Genomic DNA, 20,496 nt, shown 5'->3' with positions numbered 1-20,496 from the left:
CGAGCACGTGGTTAAACTGACGATGCTCACGAGTTCCCCCCTTCCCCACGTAACTTCTCATTGTCTGATCCCAGCACTGCACATTGGTCTTGCACACAGACAGTTCCTGCCAAAGACATCTCCTGATGGGGCAATGTAGCAGCAGGTTGGTCACTTCTGGGGACCTCAGCAAAAGAAGCAGCATCCATCCCCATGTCTCTTTAGTTTGCTATGAACTGTTTCTCAGGCACGTGCTATGTGCTGACTCACATGGAGGCATGTGTGTCCTTCTTGAGGACAGTGTACTGGGGGATGTTCTCGAGCCCGACACAACTGCTGTGGCTGGATGCTGAGATGAGACTGATGGCAGAGGGAGGAACTGTTGTCAATGGAGATGAACGTGGTCCCTGCTCTCCATTATGGTCTTGTAGCAATGCATTGTTAACTGAGGGAAGGCAGGAGGAAGCCAGGCAACTTCCAAAGGTCCCTCTGAGAAGGCAGTGTCTGGGAGCTCTCTAGAACACACCTGAGAGAACCCACGCTGACTCCTGGGGTATTGCATGTGGAGGAAATAATATAAAATCAAGGGACAAGAATGCAATGCAACACAGCTTTTATTGGAAGTGGAGGAGGGAAGGAGCTGAGAGAAGTGCAGAGCCCTGACCGAGAGAAGCCTGAGTCTGCAGGCAGTGGGCAGAGCCGCATAGATCTTTAAGCATGCTGCAGGAGCAGGCACCCATCATGAGGCTGCATTGTCATATGAAGCATGCCCTCAAGCGATACTGAACTGGGGCCTACAAGAGTTGGCCATCAAGAGGTACCAGGGGTCCAAGCTCTGAATCCCAGCAGTGCTGAAGGGATGCTTCTCTTTGGGCATCATCAGCTGGGAGGTGCAAGTGGCTCTCTTGGAGAACTCTGTCGTCTGGGGCAGGACGCAGGTGCGGCTTAGCAGCTCCCACAGCTGGCACCGAAGGAAAGGAGGCCTCGGCCCAAGCCACCATAACCTCCGCAGCCACCGAAGCCTCCGTAGCCGCCAAAGCCTCCATAGCCTCCAAGGCGTCCTCCATAGCCACCAGAACCACCATGGCCTCCATAACTGCCGCCGGAGCCCCCGGCAATGGCAGGGACTCCAGCTGAGCCCACAACGCTGTGCTGTGGGAAGGAGCTGAGGATGGGTCCGGGGAAGGTGACCACCGTGGCTGGGGGCTGGATCACCACTGTGGAGCTCTGGCACTGACGCACACAGGGCTCGTTGGTGGTGTCAGCCAGCGGGCATGGGGCGGACACCCCACAGGAAGGGGCACACAGGCTGGAGCAGGACATTCTTCTCTTTGGGAAGTCAAGCTGTAAGAGATGGGAGAGTTACTGTGCAGTACAAGGCAGAACCCCAAATCCCTCCTCATTCCTGCAGTTGTGACCCCTGCTCCAGGACATTGCCTGGATCGTTTCATGCAGTCTAAGCTAAGTCCCATTCCACAGTGGATTTGATGCTGGAAAGCCCTTGCACTCCCACACATTTCTTCAGCCTGTCTCATCCATAGGAGAGAAGAAAAGCCCCCTCAACAAATGAAGATTGGCAATCGATGAGATCCAAAGGTGCATTAATATTCCTTATGGATCTTTGGTGGAAGTTTAAGTCCTCAGCTTTTCCCTGGCTGTGAGAGAGCGCTATCGAATCTTAACTATTCGTGATGAAACGGAGGTAGAGGAGACAGAGGAAGAGCTGTTGAAGAAGACAGAGCTGAAGAAGGAAAGAGGGACATAAGTCTTGGACTTACCACAGCGATCAGGAGAGTCGAATGAATGAAGCAGGATAGAGAGCTGTGAAGCCCTCAGCTCTTTTATACATGTCCTAGACTGCCTGGGGTGTTGGCAATGGTCAGCGACAGAAGCCCCAGCTAATGATGAAATCAAGCAGTGATGCCTCATGAAACAAAGGGAATCCATCCTCATTGGTTAGAGTAGCAAGCAAACGTGCCCTGGAGAGCAAACATAAAGTGGGAGGGACAATGACACACCATGACATGAAAGGAGATGTGATGCTGCAGCTGACCTCATGGCACCAATAAACCTCGATCGATCCCTAATCCTTCCATTTTGCTCATGTGTTGGAGTCTTGAGCACCTTGCAGAAGTTCTTTGCAATCCTGGGCACAGCCATCACCCCGTCATTACCTCTCTTTTACAAGGTGATCAATAGAGGTATTGGGAAGCTGGGTGAAGGGAGAAGCCATTCCACACACAAAGGTGCCCTGGGCTACCTATGGGTGATGGCATATGCACTGCACATTCCGTGATATACAACTTTGTGAATTAGCTGACACTGCAGCTTCAATAAACAGGGATCTGTCATTAATCCCCCATTTTGCCTACACAGAAGTGTCACAGGCACCTTTCAGAGGATTGCTGTGAGCAGCCATGCTGCCCTCAGCAGCAGCTCCACTGCTGAGTGAGCCAGCAGTGCCCAGCATGCCTGTGCCTTCATGGCCACGTGCACCCTGGTTCTGTGTGGGTGCTCACCAGCCTCTCGTTGTGCAGCCCTCAATGTCCAGCTGAGAGATTGAGCCCCTCCAAAAAGGGATCAAGGACAACCACACTCACAGACCCGTGGCCAAGGAAGTTGAGGCAATCCTAGTACTCTTCCTGCCCTCCCACCACTCTGTGCACATCACCCTCTAACACATGATCCTGCTGCCAGATCTCACTGCTCCCGTGACACACCAGTGCTGATCTCCCTGCCTGTGGTTCTTGTCCCACACAGTAAGTACAGCTAGTACTCTTTCTGTTGCTGTCAATCAGGATCCTCAATCACACCCTGACAAGCAAGGTCATGGAGATGGCTAAGGGATGCTCCTGACCTGTTTTCCCAAAGGTGCACTGGAAGATGGTGGCCCTTTGGAAGGCATTGTAAGCACGTAGAATGGCTTCTATATTTGGCCAAACTCCTCATGCCTCTGTTTACCTCCTTGTAAAAGAGAGGTAATGCAGGTGTGATGGCTGTGCCCAGGACGGAAAGGTGCCCAGGACTCCACCACAGGAGTGGCAGGATCAGGGATCGATCGGGGTTTATTGGTGCCATGAGGTCAGCTAAAGCATTGCCTTGCAATTCGTGTCATGGCGTGTCATGAGCTGTCCTCCCATTCCCTCTCTGCTCCCCAGGGCACGTTTGCTCTCTACTGTCCCCGGTGAGGATGGATTTGCTTTGTTTCATGAGGCTTCACCGCCTGAGTTCATCATCAGCTGAGACATCTGTGTCTGATGCTGGCCACTGCCCCAGGCAGTGTAGGCTGTGTATAAAAGAGCCGAGGGCTTCACAGTGCCCTATCCAGCTTCTTCCATTCGACTCTCCTGATCACTGCGGTAAGTCCAAGACTTATGTCCCTCTTTCCTTCCTCACATCTGTCTTTCTCAGTGTCTCATTTGCTGTCTATTCTACCCCCGTTTCATCATGAAGAGTTAGCATGCGACACTGCTCTCTCATAACCAGAGAAAGGCTGTGAATTTAAAGTTTCATCTGAGATCCATAGGGAATAATAATGCAACTTCTGATCTCCTTCATTTCCAATCTTCTGATGATGAGGGGATTTTTCTTCTTTCCTACGGGGAAGTCAGATTCATGGGGTGTGTGTAAGATCAAGGGGTTCACAGTAGCAGGTCCACTGTGAAATGGGACTTACTTCTGACTGCCTGAGATAGTCCAGGGAGGTTGCAAGTGCAGGAAACACAGGAGGGATTTGGGTATATGCTGTGTAGTGCACCATAACTTTGTCTTGTCTTGAAGATTGACCACTCGAAGAGAAGAATGTCCTGCTCCAGCCTGTGTGCCCCTTCCTGTGGGGTGTCCGCCCCGTCCCCTCTGGCTGACACCACCAACGAGCCCTGCGTGCGTCAGTGCCAGAGCTCCACGGCGGTGATCCAGCCCCCAGCCACGGTGGTCACCTTCCCCGGACCCATCCTCAGCTCCTTCCCTCAGCACAGCTTTGTGGGCTCAGCTGGAGTCCCTGCCGTTGCTGGGGGCTCTGGTGGCAGCTACGGAGGCCGTGGTGGTTCCGGAGGTTATGGTGGCTTTGGCGGCTTCGGAGGCCTTGGTGGCTATGGTGGCTTCGGTGGCTGCGGAGGTTATGGCGGCTGGGGCCGAGGCTGTGGGAGCTGCTAAGCCTCACCTGATGCCAGCCACAGTCGACACAGAGCTCCAGGAAAGAACTGGGTATGTCCCAACATGATGCTGCCCATGGGAAGAACATGCCTTCAGCACTGCTGGAATCCAGAGCTTGGATGCCTCGTGCCTGCTTGTTGTCCAAATTTGCCTTCTCCCTGCTCTGTTTGAGCATCCTGTCGAGAGACTGGTTACCCCCTGACGACAGAGACCTGCGCTGAGCACCTGCTCCTACAGCACGGTTTATGCTCCTTTTGTCTCTGTCACTACCTGGAGATGTGGGCTGACCTTGGTTTGGCCCTGCTCTTGCCCAACTCTTTACCCCTCTGAAACTGCAATAAATTCTGTGCTGCACTGCAATGTCGACCCCTGTGTTTTCCTGATCCCTGCTTCTTTCCACGTGCCCTAAGCCTCTGTGCATCTTGACCTGCACGGTTTGAATTTCTCAGGTTGTGCCATTTGGTCCCTTTGCTCAGTTTGTTCTGACTGATGATGACCGTCACAAATGGGTCTTCTCGAGCACTACACAGTGTGCTCTCTCTGGTCTCCCAACAGCAATGAGCACAATAAATTGCCTGTGCCCTTTTGGAAGATAGAGAGGAGCCACAGGCTTATGGAGGAAGATCTTTCAAATCCTCTGCAAAACTGGCATGCTTCCATTGCCTCCTTTTGTTGCCTTGTTATTGGTCATACTGGGCTGTCCATGGAAATGAAGAGAAAATCTCTGAATGTGCAGTGCTCCTGGCCCATGTTTGACATATCCCCTTGCCCGTATAGTGATTGGGACCAGTAGGAAGGGATGCCATAGACAGAGGCAAAACTTCCCAGGCGTCACTCCAAGCCATGGTTTGTCCCCGGGTGTCCAAGTTGCATGAAACATAAAGCTGTTTGAGAGGGAAGGTGCAATGCCAACACTGCTTGTAACTTCTCATTGTCTGATCCCAGCACTGCACGTAGGTCTTGCACAAAGACTGTTCCTGACAAAGCCATCTCCTGATGGGGCAATGTAGCAGCAGGTTGGTCACTTCTGGGGACCTCAGCAAAAGAAGCAGCATCCATCCCCATGTCTCTTTAGTTTGCTATGAACTGTTTCTCAGGCATGTGCTATGTGCTGACTCACATGGAGGCATGTGTGTCCTTCTTGAGGACAGTGTACTGGGGGATGTTCTCGAGCCCGACACAACTGCTGTGGCTGGATGCTTTGGGAGGTGTGTGCCAGCATGGTCTACTTGATGGTCTTCTACGTGAGGAAGGGCAGAAATGGTCCTCAAAGGCAGTTGAAGGGCATGAGGCTTTAAAAAAGTCTCCTGTCATTCCTTGTCATAGGCATGTCTGCAAGATGAAGGTGGGTAACACAGAACTGGCTGGCGAGTTCTTCACCTACAGCAGTTATGGCAGACAAGGCAAATGTTCTCCAAGGAGCACTGGGAGACAGAGGGAAAACTGGAGGTGGAAATGGTGCAGGGATGTAGGAATGTCTTGGCAAGGCATTTGGGCAGGTGCTGGGAACTGTTTCCTCTTTCCCCCTTTGAGCAGTGGCCTTACAATAGGCCTTGAAATGAGTCTTTGCCCTTGGGCAGTGGCTCCTGCCATGCCAATCCACGGGTCCTGGGGCTGCAGGAAGCCAATGAGAAATGAACAGAGTGGGCAAGAAAATGTGTGTGTGTGGAGCCCCTGATGCCTTTTTGAGCTGCTGAGAGCAAGAGCCAAATGCTGAGATGAGACTGATGGCAGAGGGAGGAACTGTTGTCAATGGAGATGAACGTGGTCCCTGCTCTCCATTATGGTCTCGTAGCAATGCATTGGTAACTGAGGGAAGGCAGGAGGAAGCCAGGCAACTTGCAAAGGTCCCTCTGAGAAGGCAGTGTCTGGGAGCTCTCTAGAACACACCTGAGAGAAGCCACGCTGACACCCGGGCTATTGCATGTGGAGGAAATAATATAAAATCAAGGGACAAGAATGCAATGCAACACAGCTTTTATTGGAACTGGAGGAGGGAAGGAGCTGGGAGAAGTGCAGAGCCCTGACCAAGAGAAGCCTGAGTCTGCAGGCAGTGGGCAGAGTCGCATAGATGTTTAAGCATGCTGCAGGAGCAGGCACCCATCATGAGGCTGCATTGTCATATGAAGCATGCCCTCAAGCGATACTGAACTGGGGCCTAAAAGAGTTGGCCATCAAGAGGTACCAGGGGTCCAAGCTCTGAATCCCAGCAGTGCTGAAGGGATGCTTCTCTTTGGGCATCATCAGCTGGGAGGTGCAAGTGGCTCTCTTGGAGAACTCTGTCGTCTGGGGCAGGACGCAGGTGCGGCTTAGCAGCTCCCACAGCTGGCACCGAAGGAAAGGAGGCCTCGGCCCAAGCCACCATAACCTCCGCAGCCACCGAAGCCTCCGTAGCCGCCAAAGCCTCCATAGCCTCCAAGGCGTCCTCCGTAGCCACCAGAACCACCATGGCCTCCATAACTGCCGCCGGAGCCCCCGGGAATGGCAGGGATTCCAGCTGAGCCCACAACGCTGTGCTGTGGGAAGGAGCTGAGGATGGGTCCGGGGAAGGTGACCACCGTGGCTGGGGGCTGGATCACCACCGTGGAGCTCTGGCACTGACGCACACAGGGCTCGTTGGTGGTGTCAGCCAGCGGGCATGGGGCGGACACCCCACAGGAAGGGGCACACAGGCTGGAGCAGGACATTCTTGTCTTTGGGAGGTCAAGCTGTAAGAGATGGGAGAGTTACTGTGCAGTACAAGGCAGAACCCCAAATCCCTCCTCATTCCTGCAGTTGTGACCCCTGCTCCAGGACATTGCCTGGATCGTTTCAGGCAGTCTAAGCTAAGTCCCATTCCACAGTGGATTTGATGCTGGAAAGCCCTTGCACTCCCACATATTTCTTCAGCCTGTCTCATGCATAGGAGAGAAGAAAAGCCCCCTCAACAAATGAAGATTGGCAATCGATGAGATCCAAAGGTGCATTATTATTCCTTATGGATCTTTGGTGGAAGTTTAAGTCCTCAGCTTTTCCCTGGCTGTGAGAGAGCGCTATCGAATCTTAACTATTCGTGATGAAACGGAGGTACAGGAGACAGAGGAAGAGCAGTTGAGGAAGACAGAGCTGAAGAAGGAAAGAGGGACGTAAGTCTTGGACTTACCACAGCGATCAGGAGAGTCGAACGAATGAAGCAGGATAGAGAGCTGTGAAGCCCTCAGCTCTTTTATACATGTCCTAGACTGCCTGGGGTGTTGGCAATGGTCAGCAAGAGAAGCCCCAGCTAATGATGAAATCAAGCAGTGATGCCTCATGAAACAAAGGGAATCCATCCTCATTGGTTAGAGTAGCAAGCAAACGTGCCCTGGAGAGCAAACATAAAATGGGAGGGACAATGACACACCATGACATGAAAGGAGATGTGATGCTGCAGCTGACCTCATGGCACCAATAAACCTCGATCGATCCCTAATCCTTCCATTTTGCTCATGTGTTGGAGTCTTGAGCACCTTGCAGAAGTTCTTTGCAATCCTGGGCACAGCCATCACCCCGTCATTACCTCTCTTTTACAAGGTGATCAATAGAGGTATTGGGAAGCTGGGTGAAGGGAGAAGCCATTCCACACACAAAGGTGCCCTGGGCTACCTATGGGTGATGGCATATGCACTGCACATTCCGTGATATACAACTTTGTGAATTAGCTGACACTGCAGCTTCAATAAACAGGGATCTGTCATTAATCCCCCATTTTGCCTACACAGAAGTGTCACAGGCACCTTTCAGAGGATTGCTGTGAGCAGCCATGCTGCCCTCAGCAGCAGCTCCACTGCTGAGTGAGCCAGCAGTGCCCAGCATGCCTGTGCCTTCATGGCCACGTGCACCCTGGTTCTGTGTGGGTGCTCACCAGCCTCTCGTTGTGCAGCCCTCAATGTCCAGCTGAGAGATTGAGCCCCTCCAAAAAGGGATCAAGGACAACCACACGCACAGCCCCGTGGCCAAGGAAGTTGAGGCAATCCTAGTACTCTTCCTGCCCTCCCACCACTCTGTGCACATCACCCTCTAACACATGATCCTGCTGCCAGATCTCACTGCTCCCGTGACACACCAGTGCTGATCTCCCTGCCTGTGGTTCTTGTCCCACACAGTAAGTACAGCTAGTACTCTTTCTGTTGCTGTCAATCAGGATCCTCAATCACACCCTGACAAGCAAGGTCATGGAGATGGCTTAGGGATGCTCCTGACCTGTTTTCCCAAAGGTGCACTGGAAGGTGCTGGCCCTTTGGGAGACATTGCAAGCACGTAGAATGGCTTCTCTATTTGGCCAAACTTCTCATGCCTCTGTTTACCTCCTTGTAAAAGAGAGGTAATGCAGGTGTGATGGCTGTGCCCAGGACGGAAAGGTGCCCAAGACTCCACCACAGGAGTGGGAGGATCAGGGATCGATCGGGGTTTATTGGTGCCATGAGGTCACCTAAAGCATTGCCTTGTCACTCGTGTCATGGCGTGTCATGAGCTGTCCTCCCATTCCCTCTCTGCTCCCCAGGGCACGTTTGCTCGCTACTGTCCCCGGTGAGGATGGATTTGCTTTGCTTCATGAGGCTTCACCGCCTGATTTCATCATCAACTGAGACATCTGTGTCTGATGCTGGCCACTGCCCCAGGCAGTGTAGGCCGTGTATAAAAGAGCCGAGGGCTTCACAGTGCCCTATCCAGCTTCTTCCATTCGACTCTCCTGATCACTGTGGTAAGTCCAAGACTTATGTCCCTCTTTCCTTCCTCAGCTCTGTCTTTCTCAGTGTCTCATTTGCTGTCTATTCTACCCCCGTTTCATCATGAAGAGTTAGCATGCGACACTGCTCTCTCATAACCAGAGAAAGGCTGTGAATTTAAAGTTTCATCTGAGATCCACAGGGAATAATAATGCAACTTCTGATCTCCTTGATTTCCAATCTTCTTACGATGAGGGGATTTGTCTTCTTTCCTACGGGGAAGTCAGGTTCATGGGGTGTGTGTGAGATCAAGGGGTTCACAGTAGCAGGTCCACTGTGAAATGGGACTTACTTCTGACTGCCTGAGATAGTCCAGGGAATGTCTTTCAGCGGAGGTTGCAAGTGCAGGAAACACAGGAGGGATTTGGGTATATGCTGTGTAGTGCACCATAACTTTGTCTTGTCTTGAAGATTGACCACTCGAAGAGAAGAATGTCCTGCTCCAGCCTGTGTGCCCCTTCCTGTGGGGTGTCCGCCCCGTCCCCTCTGGCTGACACCACCAACGAGCCCTGCGTGCGTCAGTGCCAGAGCTCCACGGCGGTGATCCAGCCCCCAGCCACGGTGGTCACCTTCCCCGGACCCATCCTCAGCTCCTTCCCTCAGCACAGCTTTGTGGGCTCAGCTGGAGTCCCTGCCATTGCTGGGGGCTCTGGTGGCAGCTACGGAGGCCGTGGTGGTTCTGGAGGCTATGGAGGCTTTGGCGGTTTCGGAGGCATTGGTGGCTATGGTGGCTTCGGTGGCTGCGGAGGTTATGGCGGCTGGGGCCGAGGCTGTGGGAGCTGCTAAGCCTCACCTGATGCCAGCCACAGTCGACACAGAGCTCCAGGAAAGAACTGGGTATGTCCCAATATGATGTTGCCCATTGGAAGAACATGCCTTCAGCACTGCTGGAATCCAGAGCTTGGATGCCTCGTGCCTGCTTGTTGTCCAAATTTGCCTTCTCCCTGCTCTGTTTGAGCATCCTGTCGAGAGACTGGTTACCCCCTGACGACAGAGACCTGTGCTGAGCACCTGCTCCTACAGCACGGTTTACGCTCCTTTTGTCTCTGTCACTACCTGGAGATGTGGGCTGACCTTGGTTTGGCCCTGCTCTTGCCCAACTCTTTACCCCTCTGAAACTGCAATAAATTCTGTGCTGCACTGCAATGTCGACCCCTGTGTTTTCCTGATCCCTGCTTCTTTCCACGTGCCCTAAGCCTCTGTGCATCTTGACCTGCACGGTTTGAATTTCTCAGGTTGTGCCATTTGGTCCCTTTGCTCAGTTTGTTCTGACTGACGATGACCGTCACAAATGGGTCTTCTTGAGCACTACACAGTGCTCTCTCTGGTCTCCCAACAGCAATGAGCACAATAAATTGCCTGTGCCCTTTTGGAAGATAGAGAGGAGCCACAGGCTTATTCAGGAAGATCTTTCAAATCCTCTGCAAAACTGGCATGCTTCCATTGCCTCCTTTTGTTGCCTTGTTATTGGTCATACTGGGCTGTCCATGGAAATGAAGAGAAAATCTCTGAATGTGCAGTGCTCCTGGCACATATTTGACATATCCCCTTGCCCATATTGTGATTGGGACCAGTAGGAAGGGATGCCATAGACAGAGGCAAAATTTCCCAGGCGTCCCTCCAAGCCATGGTTTGTCCCCGGGTGTCCAAGTTGCATGAAACATAAAGCTGTTTGGGAGGGAAGGTGCAATGCCAACCCTCCTGAGATTTCTCCTTTCCCCACGTAACTTCTCATTGTCTGATCCCAGCACTGCACGTAGGTCTTGCACAAAGACTGTTCCTGCCAAAGCCATCTCCTGATGGGGCAATGTAGCAGCAGGTTGGTCACTTCTGGGGACCTCAGCAAAAGAGGCATCATCCATCCCCATGTCTCTTCAGTTTGCTATGAACTGTTTCTCAGGCATGTGCTATGTGCTGACTCACATGGAGGCATGTGTGTCCTTCTCGAGGACAGTGTACTGGGGGATGTTCTCGAGCCCATCACAACTGCTGTGGCTGGATGCTTTGGGAGGTGTGTGCCAGCATGGTCTACTTGATGGTCTTCTACGTGAGGAAGGGCAGAAATGGTCCTCAAAGGCAGTTGAAGGGCATGAGGCTTTAAAAAAGTCTCCTGTCATTCCTTGTCACAGGCATGTCTGCAAGATGAAGGTGGGTAACAAAGAACTGGCTGGCAAGCTCTTCACCTACAGCAGTTGTGGCAGACAAGGCAAATGTTCTCCAAGGAGCACTGGGAGACAGAGGGAAAACTGGAGGTGGAAATGGTGCAGGGATGTAGGAATGTCTTGGCAAGGCATTTGGGGAGGTGTTGGGAACTGTTTCCTCTTTCCCCCTTTGAGCAGTGGCCTTACAATAGGCCTTGAAATGGGTCTTTGCCCTTGGGCAGTGGCTCCTGCCATGCCAATCCACGGGTCCTGGGGCTGCAGGAAGCCAATGAGAAATGAACAGAGTGGGCAAGAAAATGTGTGTGTGTGGAGCCCCTGATGCCTTTTTGAGCTGCTGAGAGCAAGAGCCAAATGCTGAGATGAGACTGATGGCAGAGGGAGGAACTGTTGTCAATGGAGATGAACGTGGTCCCTGCTCTCCATTATGGTCTCGTAGCAATGCATTGGTAACTGAGGGAAGGCAGGAGGAAGCCAGGCAACTTCCAAAGGTCCCTCTGAGAAGGCAGTGTCTGGGAGCTCTCTAGAACACACCTGAGAGAACCCACGCTGACTTCTGGGGTATTGCATGTGGAGGAAATAATATAAAATCAAGGGACAAGAATGCAATGCAACACAGCTTTTATTGGAACTGGAGGAGGGAAGGAGCTGGGAGAAGTGCAGAGCCCTGACCAAGAGAAGCCTGAGTCTGCAGGCAGTGGGCAGAGCCGCATAGATCTTTAAGCATGCTGCAGGAGCAGGCACCCATCATGAGGCTGCATTGTCATATGAAGCATGCCCTCAAGCGATACTGAACTGGGGCCTAAAAGAGTTGGCCATCAAGAGGTACCAGGGGTCCAAGCTCTGAATCCCAGCAGTGCTGAAGGGATGCTTCTCTTTGGGCATCATCAGCTGGGAGGTGCAAGTGGCTCTCTTGGAGAACTCTGTCGTCTGGGGCAGGACGCAGGTGCGGCTTAGCAGCTCCCACAGCTGGCACCGAAGGAAAGGAGGCCTCGGCCCAAGCCACCATAACCTCCGCAGCCACCGAAGCCTCCGTAGCCGCCAAAGCCTCCATAGCCTCCAAGGCGTCCTCCGTAGCCACCAGAACCACCATGGCCTCCATAACTGCCGCCGGAGCCCCCGGCAATGGCAGGGACTCCAGCTGAGCCCACAACGCTGTGCTGTGGGAAGGAGCTGAGGATGGGTCCGGGGAAGGTGACCACCGTGGCTGGGGGCTGGATCACCACTGTGGAGCTCTGGCACTGACGCACACAGGGCTCGTTGGTGGTGTCAGCCAGCGGGCATGGGGCGGACACCCCACAGGAAGGGGCACACAGACTGGAGCAGGACATTCTTGTCTTTGGGAGGTCAAGCTGTAAGAGATGGGAGAGTTACTGTGCAGTACAAGGCAGAACCCCAAATCCCTCCTCATTCCTGCAGTTGTGACCCCTGCTCCAGGACATTGCCTGGATCGTTTCAGGCAGTCTAAGCTAAGTCCCATTCCACAGTGGATTTGATGCTGGAAAGCCCTTGCACTCCCACATATTTCTTCAGCCTGTCTCATGCATAGGAGAGAAGAAAAGCCCCCTCAACAAATGAAGATTGGCAATCGATGAGATCCAAAGGTGCATTATTATTCCTTATGGATCTTTGGTGGAAGTTTAAGTCCTCAGCTTTTCCCTGGCTGTGAGAGAGCGCTATCGAATCTTAACTATTCGTGATGAAACGGAGGTACAGGAGACAGAGGAAGAGCAGTTGAGGAAGACAGAGCTGAAGAAGGAAAGAGGGACGTAAGTCTTGGACTTACCACAGTGATCAGGAGAGTCAAACGAATGAAGCAGGATAGAGAGCTGTGAAGCCCTCAGCTCTTTTATACATGTCCTAGACTGCCTGGGGTGTTGGCAATGGTCAGCAAGAGAAGCCCCAGCTAATGATGAAATCAAGCAGTGATGCCTCATGAAACAAAGGGAATCCATCCTCATTGGTTAGAGTAGCAAGCAAACGTGCCCTGGAGAGCAAACATAAAATGGGAGGGACAATGACACACCATGACATGAAAGGAGATGTGATGCTGCAGCTGACCTCATGGCACCAATAAACCTCGATCGATCCCTAATCCTTCCATTTTGCTCATGTGTTGGAGTCTTGAGCACCTTGCAGAAGTTCTTTGCAATCCTGGGCACAGCCATCACCCCTGTCATTACCTCTCTTTTACAAGGTGATCAATAGAGGTATTGGGAAGCTGGGTGAAGGGAGAAGCCATTCCACACACGAAGGTGCCCTGGGCTACCTATGGGTGATGGCATATGCACTGCACATTCCGTGATATACAACTTTGTGAATTAGCTGACACTGCAGCTTCAATAAACAGGGATCTGTCATTAATCCCCCATTTTGCCTACACAGAAGTGTCACAGGCACCTTTCAGAGGATTGCTGTGAGCAGCCATGCTGCCCTCAGCAGCAGCCCCACTGCTGAGTGAGCCAGCAGTGCCCAGCATGCCTGTGCCTTCATGGCCACGTGCACTCAGGTTCTGTGTGGGTGCTCACCAGCCTCTCGTTGTGCAGCCCTCAATGTCCAGCTGAGAGATTGAGCCCCCCCCCAAAGAGATCAAGGACAACCACACGCACAGCCCCGTGGCCAAGGAAGTTGAGGCAATCCTAGTACTCTTCCTGCCCTCCCACCACTCTGTGCACATCACCCTCTAACACATGATCCTGCTGCCAGATCTCACTGCTCCCGTGACACACCAGTGCTGATCTCCCTGCCTGTGGTTCTTGTCCCACACAGTAAGTACAGCTAGTACTCTTTCTGTTGCTGTCAATCAGGATCCTCAATCACAGCCTGACAAGCAAGGTCATGGAGATGGCTTAGGGATGCTCCTGACCTGTTTTCCCAAAGGTGCACTGGAAGATGGTGGCCCTTTGGGAGCCATTGCAAGCACGTAGAATGGCTTCTCTATTTGGCCAAACTCCTCATGCCTCTGTTTACCTCCTTGTAAAAGAGAGGTAATGCAGGTGTGATGGCTGTGCCCAGGACGGAAAGGTGCCCAAGACTCCACCACAGGAGTGGGAGGATCAGGGATCGATCGGGGTTTATTGGTGCCATGAGGTCACCTAAAGCATTGCCTTGTCATTCGTGTCATGGCATGTCATGAGCTGTCCTCCCATTCCCTCTCTGCTCCCCAGGGCACGTTTGCTCGCTACTGTCTCCGGTGAGGATGGATTTGCTTTGTTTCATGAGGCTTCACCGCCTGATTTCATCATCAGCTGAGACATCTGTGTCTGATGCTGGCCACTGCCCCAGGCAGTGTAGGCCGTGTATAAAAGAGCCGAGGGCTTCACAGTGCCCTATCCAGCTTCTTCCATTCGACTCTCCTGATCACTGTGGTAAGTCCAAGACTTATGTCCCTCTTTCCTTCCTCAGCTCTGTCTTTCTCAGTGTCTCATTTGCTGTCTATTCTACCCCCGTTTCATCATGAAGAGTTAGCATGCGACACTGCTCTCTCATAACCAGAGAAAGGCTGTGAATTTAAAGTTTCATCTGAGATCCACAGGGAATAATAATGCAACTTCTGATCTCCTTGATTTCCAATCTTCTTACGATGAGGGGATTTTTCTTCTTTCCTACGGGGAAGTCAGATTCATGGGGTGTGTGTGAGATCAAGGGGTTCACAGTAGCAGGTCCACTGTGAAATGGGACTTACTTCTGACTGCCTGAGATAGTCCAGGGAATGTCTTTTAGCGGAGGTTGCAAGTGCAGGAAACACAGGAGGGATTTGGGTATATGCTGTGTAGTGCACCATAACTTTGTCTTGTCTTGAAGATTGACCACTCGAAGAGAAGAATGTCCTGCTCCAGCCTGTGTGCCCCTTCCTGTGGGGTGTCCGCCCCGTCCCCTCTGGCTGACACCACCAACGAGCCCTGTGTGCGTCAGTGCCAGAGCTCCACGGCGGTGATCCAGCCCCCAGCCACGGTGGTCACCTTCCCCGGACCCATCCTCAGCTCCTTCCCTCAGCACAGCTTTGTGGGCTCAGCTGGAGTCCCTGCCATTGCCGGGGGCTCCGGTGGCAGCTACGGAGGCCGTGGTGGTTCCGGAGGTTATGGTGGCTTTGGCGGCTTCGGAGGCCTTGGTGGCTATGGTGGCTTCGGTGGCTGCGGAGGTTATGGCGGCTGGAGCCGAGGCTGTGGGAGCTGCTAAGCCTCACCTGATGCCAGCCACAGTCGACACAGAGCTCCAGGAAAGAACTGGGCATATCCCAACATGATGTTGCCCATTGGAAGAACATGCCTTCAGCACTGCTGGAATCCAGAGCTTGGATGCCTCGTGCCTGCTTGTTGTCCAAATTTGCCTTCTTCCTGCTCTGTTTGAGCATCCTGTCGGGAGACTGGTTACCCCCTGACGACAGAGACCTGCGCTGAGCACCTGCTCCTACAGCACGGTTTATGCTCCTTTTGTCTCTGTCACTACCTGGAGATGTGGGCTGACCTTGGTTTGGCCCTGCTCTTGCCCAACTCTTTACCCCTCTGAAACTGCAATAAATTCTGTGCTGCACTGCAATGTCGACCCCTGTGTTTTCCTGATCCCTGCTTCTTTCCACGTGCCCTAAGCCTCTGTGCATCTTGACCTGCACGGTTTGAATTTCTCAGGTTGTGCCATTTGGTCCCTTTGCTCAGTTTGTTCTGACTGATGATGACCGTCACAAATGGGTCTTCTCGAGCACTACACAGTGTGCTCTCTCTGGTCTCCCAACAGCAATGAGCACAATAAATTGCCTGTGCCCTTTTGGAAGATAGAGAGGAGCCACAGGCTTATGGAGGAAGATCTTTCAAATCCTCTGCAAAACTGGCATGCTTCCATTGCCTCCTTTTGTTGCCTTGTTATTGGTCATACTGGGCTGTCCATGGAAATGAAGAGAAAATCTCTGAATGTGCAGTGCTCCTGGCCCATGTTTGACATATCCCCTTGCCCGTATAGTGACTGGGACCAGTAGGAAGGGATGCCATAGACAGAGGCAAAATTTCCCAGGTGTCCCTCCAAGCCATGGTTTGTCCCCGGGTGTCCAAGTTGTATGAAACATAAAGCTGTTCTAGCAAATCATGAGATTCATTACAAAAGACAGTTTTTGAAAGTGAAATACCACTTTCTGCGTTTTTTTTGGTCTATAGAGGAATGAAAGTTAAATAGTGGAATATTTCTTTCCTATTCCTACTCTACACCCTGTTCCCACGCAGTCGTGATGCTTTGGGTGATGCATTGAGCATTCGCCATGCAATGGGGCTAGTGCATTCGCGAGTGCTGGCATCTATGGGCAGCTTGGGGGCATCCTTCCCCCTGTAACCTCAGGGAAGCTCTGCAGAAGCTCTGTCATGAGGCCATGTGTGGGCTCTGCATTTCTTCACCCTTCTGGTTGCACTGCAGTATCCACATCTTGCTCTAGGCTGGAAAAGTTGCTCTGTCCTGAGATGGAAGTGTCAAATGGTCAGCACATATTTAATGACATTGTGTAGAAAAGTATTCCTGGGATTTTGTGACCTTTGCACTTGAAGAAGAAACATGGAAAACCTATGATCAAGGATAAATTTACTATATATTCAATCAATAAATAAAAGAAGGAAATAATTATGTGATAATGAAAACCAGGAGGCAGACTTTGGTACAGAAAATTTATTTGGAAAGAGACAGCTTTTCTACAATTCTGGAACAAAATTGTACAGAAAAGAAACACCATCTTTCCAGGGGATCAGTGAGGTTCTGGCTAATCACCAGGGTTAAAGGGATGCAGTCTGTAAAAAACGGGTTTTCTTCCTTGGCACAGTTGCTGTGTGCAATTTCTAGCATCCTAAGTCACCACTCTAAGTTCAGTGTCAATAATATAACTGAAATAAGTCAAAGCACAATGTAAGCAGTTGACTAAAGTGGAAAGCCAGAGAATATCAGATCTAAACTAAAGGCAAAATGAGAAAATGCACACAGGAATCTGCCTTTCACAGGTGCTGAGCATTCGCGGCTCTCATTTGCAGCCAGACACCACTCAACACGGGCTGATACCCATCAGCTCCACCCCCAATTTGCATCTTGAGTTTCCTTTGCTGCTTCTTTTAAACCACAGTTCAGTATGTCCACCGCTTCCCAGAGCGGTATGAATTGCATGGATGTGTCCATTGGGAAGAATAGGTGTAGGAGTATTTTGGGGCGCACCGTGGCTCAGGTCGGGCGATGACCTGGGGTGCAACTTTCTCAGTTGCTGCTTCCAGCCTCCCCACCGTCTCCGCTGGCAGAGGTGCTGCGGTGGGAGCTTCTGCTAGGGCCACCTCTGAAGGCTCTGAGGCTCCCACAACGGTTTGCTGCGGGTAAGTGGTGAGGATGGGCCCTGGGAAGGTGACAACGACGGGGGGTGGGTATATGATCACCCGGGAGTCACCGCAGGCCACGACGCAGGGCTCGTTGCTGCTGGTGGCCAGGGGCTGAGGACACTTAGCATCGCAGGGGTTGGTGCATGCCAGCTGCTCAGAAGCCATTGCCTGGCCGTGGTAAGGGAATGCCTGCAATTTATTTGCACAGTTAGTAAAAACAATTAAAAAATCTCTGCATTTGGTTATTGACACTTCAAAGTGTAGTTCTGAGAGATCTTTAGACAGAGATAATCTGGATAAAGACAGTAGTTAAACTCCTTTCATGCTATCTACCACCTTTCATTTAGCTTGCATCTGTTTGGCCTTTTTAATTTGCTACTTTAAGCTTCCCTCTTCCTTTTGCTCTAGGAAAGCAAAACCCCTCCCCTTTCTTTGTGTGCCGTCTTCAAAACTGACGGCTGCTTTAAAACCTCCCAGCCCTTTGTAATGTTTCCCGGAGACAAGTTTGAGCTTGTTCCCACAGCGTTTCTTTTCTTCCACACAGCTTCTCGGGCTGTGTTTTGTAGATGGAGCATAAGGGAACAAAGGGAAAAAGATCTATTGGTTTTTTGTTGTTTTTTCCTAACAGCTTTGAGTGTTGAATCATCTCTTTAGCAGCCTGTTTAATTTCCTACCTATTTTTCCTTGCAGATTCCTGTTCTTTTCAGGTGCTAAAGTGCTCCCCTAAAACACAGAAAAATGTAAGGTAAGAGTAAATGGGGGGTTAAAAATACTGGTTTAGTTAGCCACATAACTTAAAATATTGTCAGCCCAAATAAGAAAACTTCAGCTTCAGTTAAGGTTAAACACATTTCATACTGTTTATTTATTTTTCCAGGTTAACTCTTCACATAGAAACTAGTTGTCCATTTGATAGTATTGCATTGTGTTTTAAGCTTGTAAATCAAAGATGCTTATTATGATGAATAAGGAAAAAGGATTATTTTACTCCCAGTTAAGTCCTTTGTGCTGCTGTCTTTGAGAGCATTTGGAAGACAAAAGCTTCAGGCAGCTTTGCAGCACTCCTTACAAATAGTTAACAGAAAATGCAGGAAGTTTCTAAAGCTGATGGTGAGCAATTTGGAGCTTATCTCTGAAATCAGCCAGTGTTATCTACGGAGAGGTAAAATGCAGGATCTAACATACGTAGCCAGCAATACTTTCTGATAAATAAGCTATTTTATTGCCAAACATAAAGTAAAAATATCCTGAAAACAACTTTACTTCAGAAGCTCAGTGCTATTTTGCACCAGGTTCTAGCAAAATGCTGGCACAGGGGAATTGCCACTGAGCTCCTTGATCTGTTTACTTGTCTCAGCTCAGAGCAAAGCCAATCTATCCTGAAATGTATCATTCTGGGGAGAGAAAAAACAAAATAGAAGGCAGAAAACATGCATAGCATTTTACCCCAAATACTTCTAGGTTAGAACACAAACTTAACTTCAAAAATGCTTAATTTAATCTCGGTTAAAACCCATTGAAATAGTAGTGGAGTTTTAATAGAAATGAAAGCTTATTCCCACTGCTACATTAAATGATAGTATCTAATCATCACTTGGTGTAGCTTGTTGTGACTCCATTTAGCTAAGGATGGCTAAGTTATGAACAGCAGCAATGCTGCATGTCTAGAACTACACAGAGCTAACTTTGAACCAGGATTTTTACTTCAATAGTTATCTGAAATCACCCACCTAACAGCTGCTCAACCCTCCTTGTAAACCAGATAAACCAAAACAAAGGCAAAACTTGTTCTCAGAGCTCAGAACTAAGACTGAAATTCCTAATTCCCCCATGAAATTAACAGCCGAAAGCAGTCTTGAGAAGCCCTTACTTTTATTTTTGCATCCTTCCTCTAGTACAGAAAGCCTCTGCTGAAAGATGCTCACTAATGTCCCTGAGAGCCAGAATATTTATGCAGGATTTACTCCCAGTTTTAACAAAAAATTCATGATAAAGCAAAATGAAACTCAAGGTTTTTATAGTTGTCAAATCAGACTTACTCAGTGCACCGGAGTGAACAAGCCAAGAGAAGTAGCTAGAAAAAACTTGTATGGAGAGAGTATTTATACCCTTTCTTAGATTGCCTGGAGGAGCTGAGACACCCTTTGTATAAAGACCTTAATTGCTTATGAACCAAACCCTGTTGCATGTATTACTGCTGTAGTTGCAGTAATTGTTTTGTTCACTGTTTATGATTATCTGAAGCTGAGTTGGGTAATAACACAAAATGCAGATGGCAACTTGCAAGTTCTTTTAATCTTGAAATTTCCTGGTTTTACTCTGCTGATTTCATTAAGAATTAAAAATGCAGTAAGGATTAATAGGCTTCTGGTGACTTATCGTTCCTAAAAATGCAACTGCACGGGGAGCCTTGGAGATGGCAACGCACAGTGTGGCAACACACACAAGATTTCCTTATTGGAAATATAAGCTAACATCTAGTAAATGTCTCCATGCTTAGATAAATCTCTAGAAAGACAGAGCTTGTTTTTCATCTGATATGATGCTAACAAGGTTTACGGATGTGTTCTCTAGCCAGGGAAGTATCTAGTGCAAAAACTTTAATGAGCAAAACTTCCACAGATTTATGTTTTAATTAAAGATGAAGCCATCTCCAATTATGAAGCTTAAAATGAGTAGATTGAACGTTTTGTGTATTTCAGATGCATAGGTCAGAGCAGTCTAAATCCACTGGGATATTATTGCTATTAACATAGAATAATCTTCATGTATGCCATAGTAACAGATGCTTGTGAACTTTTGGAATCTCATTTCCTGGTGTCTTCAGAATATTCCTGATAAGCTCCACAGCCCAGGGGATCTTTATGGGCTCCATAGAAAATAAGGATAATTAATGTCATAAATGCATCGTGTCATAAACACCATGATGCTGATGGATTTAATTAATTTAAACGTGTTTGGCATTTTGATGCATGAAACTTCCCTCCAGTGAGAAGAGTGAGTGTGGCGAAGGGATTTCTGGGAATATGGGTGTACTGCATGAGCACTTTGACAAGTTCCTCCCAGTAGCCTCTGCCACTGGAGGGAGCCACTGTGTGCATGGGAGCTTCCCATCACCAT

At 50.1% G+C, this 20,496-nt stretch overlaps 6 protein-coding genes and 1 long non-coding RNA gene across 7 annotated transcripts; 3 read left to right on the top strand and 4 right to left on the bottom strand.

The window, feature by feature from the left end:
• Positions 1–575: 575 nt before the first annotated feature.
• LOC117438065 (claw keratin-like) lies at positions 576–1,768 on the bottom strand. Its single transcript, XM_034073464.1, has 2 exons — positions 1,758–1,768; positions 576–1,323 (listed from the first exon to the last, which is right to left on the bottom strand). The coding sequence occupies exon 2, from the start codon at positions 1,300–1,302 to the stop codon at positions 925–927; it is 378 nt and encodes a 125-aa protein (XP_033929355.1). The 5' UTR covers positions 1,303–1,323; positions 1,758–1,768; the 3' UTR covers positions 576–924.
• Positions 1,769–3,740: 1,972 nt separating this feature from the next.
• On the top strand, positions 3,741–4,494 carry LOC117438066 (claw keratin-like). The gene has a single exon (XM_034073465.1). The coding sequence runs from the start codon at positions 3,781–3,783 to the stop codon at positions 4,132–4,134; it is 354 nt and encodes a 117-aa protein (XP_033929356.1). The 5' UTR covers positions 3,741–3,780; the 3' UTR covers positions 4,135–4,494.
• A 1,600-nt stretch (positions 4,495–6,094) lies between these two features.
• Positions 6,095–7,297, bottom strand: LOC101872597 (claw keratin-like). The gene is made up of 2 exons (XM_005140894.3): positions 7,277–7,297; positions 6,095–6,842 (listed from the first exon to the last, which is right to left on the bottom strand). Exon 2 carries the CDS (start codon positions 6,819–6,821, stop codon positions 6,444–6,446), a length of 378 nt encoding a protein of 125 aa, XP_005140951.1. The 5' UTR covers positions 6,822–6,842; positions 7,277–7,297; the 3' UTR covers positions 6,095–6,443.
• A 1,538-nt stretch (positions 7,298–8,835) lies between these two features.
• On the top strand, positions 8,836–10,028 carry LOC117438069 (claw keratin-like). The gene is made up of 2 exons (XM_034073471.1): positions 8,836–8,857; positions 9,294–10,028. Exon 2 carries the CDS (start codon positions 9,315–9,317, stop codon positions 9,666–9,668), a length of 354 nt encoding a protein of 117 aa, XP_033929362.1. The 5' UTR covers positions 8,836–8,857; positions 9,294–9,314; the 3' UTR covers positions 9,669–10,028.
• Positions 10,029–11,645: 1,617 nt separating this feature from the next.
• On the bottom strand, positions 11,646–12,388 carry LOC117438068 (claw keratin-like). The gene has a single exon (XM_034073470.1). The coding sequence runs from the start codon at positions 12,370–12,372 to the stop codon at positions 11,995–11,997; it is 378 nt and encodes a 125-aa protein (XP_033929361.1). The 5' UTR covers positions 12,373–12,388; the 3' UTR covers positions 11,646–11,994.
• A 1,999-nt stretch (positions 12,389–14,387) lies between these two features.
• Positions 14,388–15,580, top strand: LOC101872433 (claw keratin-like). The gene is made up of 2 exons (XM_034073451.1): positions 14,388–14,409; positions 14,846–15,580. The coding sequence occupies exon 2, from the start codon at positions 14,867–14,869 to the stop codon at positions 15,218–15,220; it is 354 nt and encodes a 117-aa protein (XP_033929342.1). The 5' UTR covers positions 14,388–14,409; positions 14,846–14,866; the 3' UTR covers positions 15,221–15,580.
• A 2,479-nt stretch (positions 15,581–18,059) lies between these two features.
• LOC115947509 (uncharacterized) lies at positions 18,060–19,511 on the bottom strand. The gene is made up of 2 exons (XR_004081428.1): positions 19,416–19,511; positions 18,060–18,099 (listed from the first exon to the last, which is right to left on the bottom strand). It is a non-coding gene; the product is annotated as an uncharacterized lncRNA (long non-coding RNA).
• Between the last annotated feature and the right edge of the window lie 985 nt (positions 19,512–20,496).

The sequence above is a fragment of the Melopsittacus undulatus genome, assembly GCF_012275295.1.
Source record: "Melopsittacus undulatus isolate bMelUnd1 chromosome 20 unlocalized genomic scaffold, bMelUnd1.mat.Z SUPER_20_unloc_1, whole genome shotgun sequence".
Classification (NCBI taxonomy): Eukaryota; Metazoa; Chordata; class Aves; order Psittaciformes; family Psittaculidae; genus Melopsittacus; species Melopsittacus undulatus.
The sequence above is the reverse complement of the archived record's forward strand: the minus strand, read 5'-3'. Positions and strand labels throughout refer to the sequence as shown.

Excerpts from the sequence above, each read along its gene's own strand:
- LOC117438065 (XM_034073464.1), bottom strand. The coding sequence starts at position 1,302 with ATGTCCTGCTCCAGCCTGTGTGCCCCTTCCTGTGGGGTGTCCGCCCCA.
- LOC117438066 (XM_034073465.1), top strand. The coding sequence starts at position 3,781 with ATGTCCTGCTCCAGCCTGTGTGCCCCTTCCTGTGGGGTGTCCGCCCCG.
- LOC101872597 (XM_005140894.3), bottom strand. The coding sequence starts at position 6,821 with ATGTCCTGCTCCAGCCTGTGTGCCCCTTCCTGTGGGGTGTCCGCCCCA.
- LOC117438069 (XM_034073471.1), top strand. The coding sequence starts at position 9,315 with ATGTCCTGCTCCAGCCTGTGTGCCCCTTCCTGTGGGGTGTCCGCCCCG.
- LOC117438068 (XM_034073470.1), bottom strand. The coding sequence starts at position 12,372 with ATGTCCTGCTCCAGTCTGTGTGCCCCTTCCTGTGGGGTGTCCGCCCCA.
- LOC101872433 (XM_034073451.1), top strand. The coding sequence starts at position 14,867 with ATGTCCTGCTCCAGCCTGTGTGCCCCTTCCTGTGGGGTGTCCGCCCCG.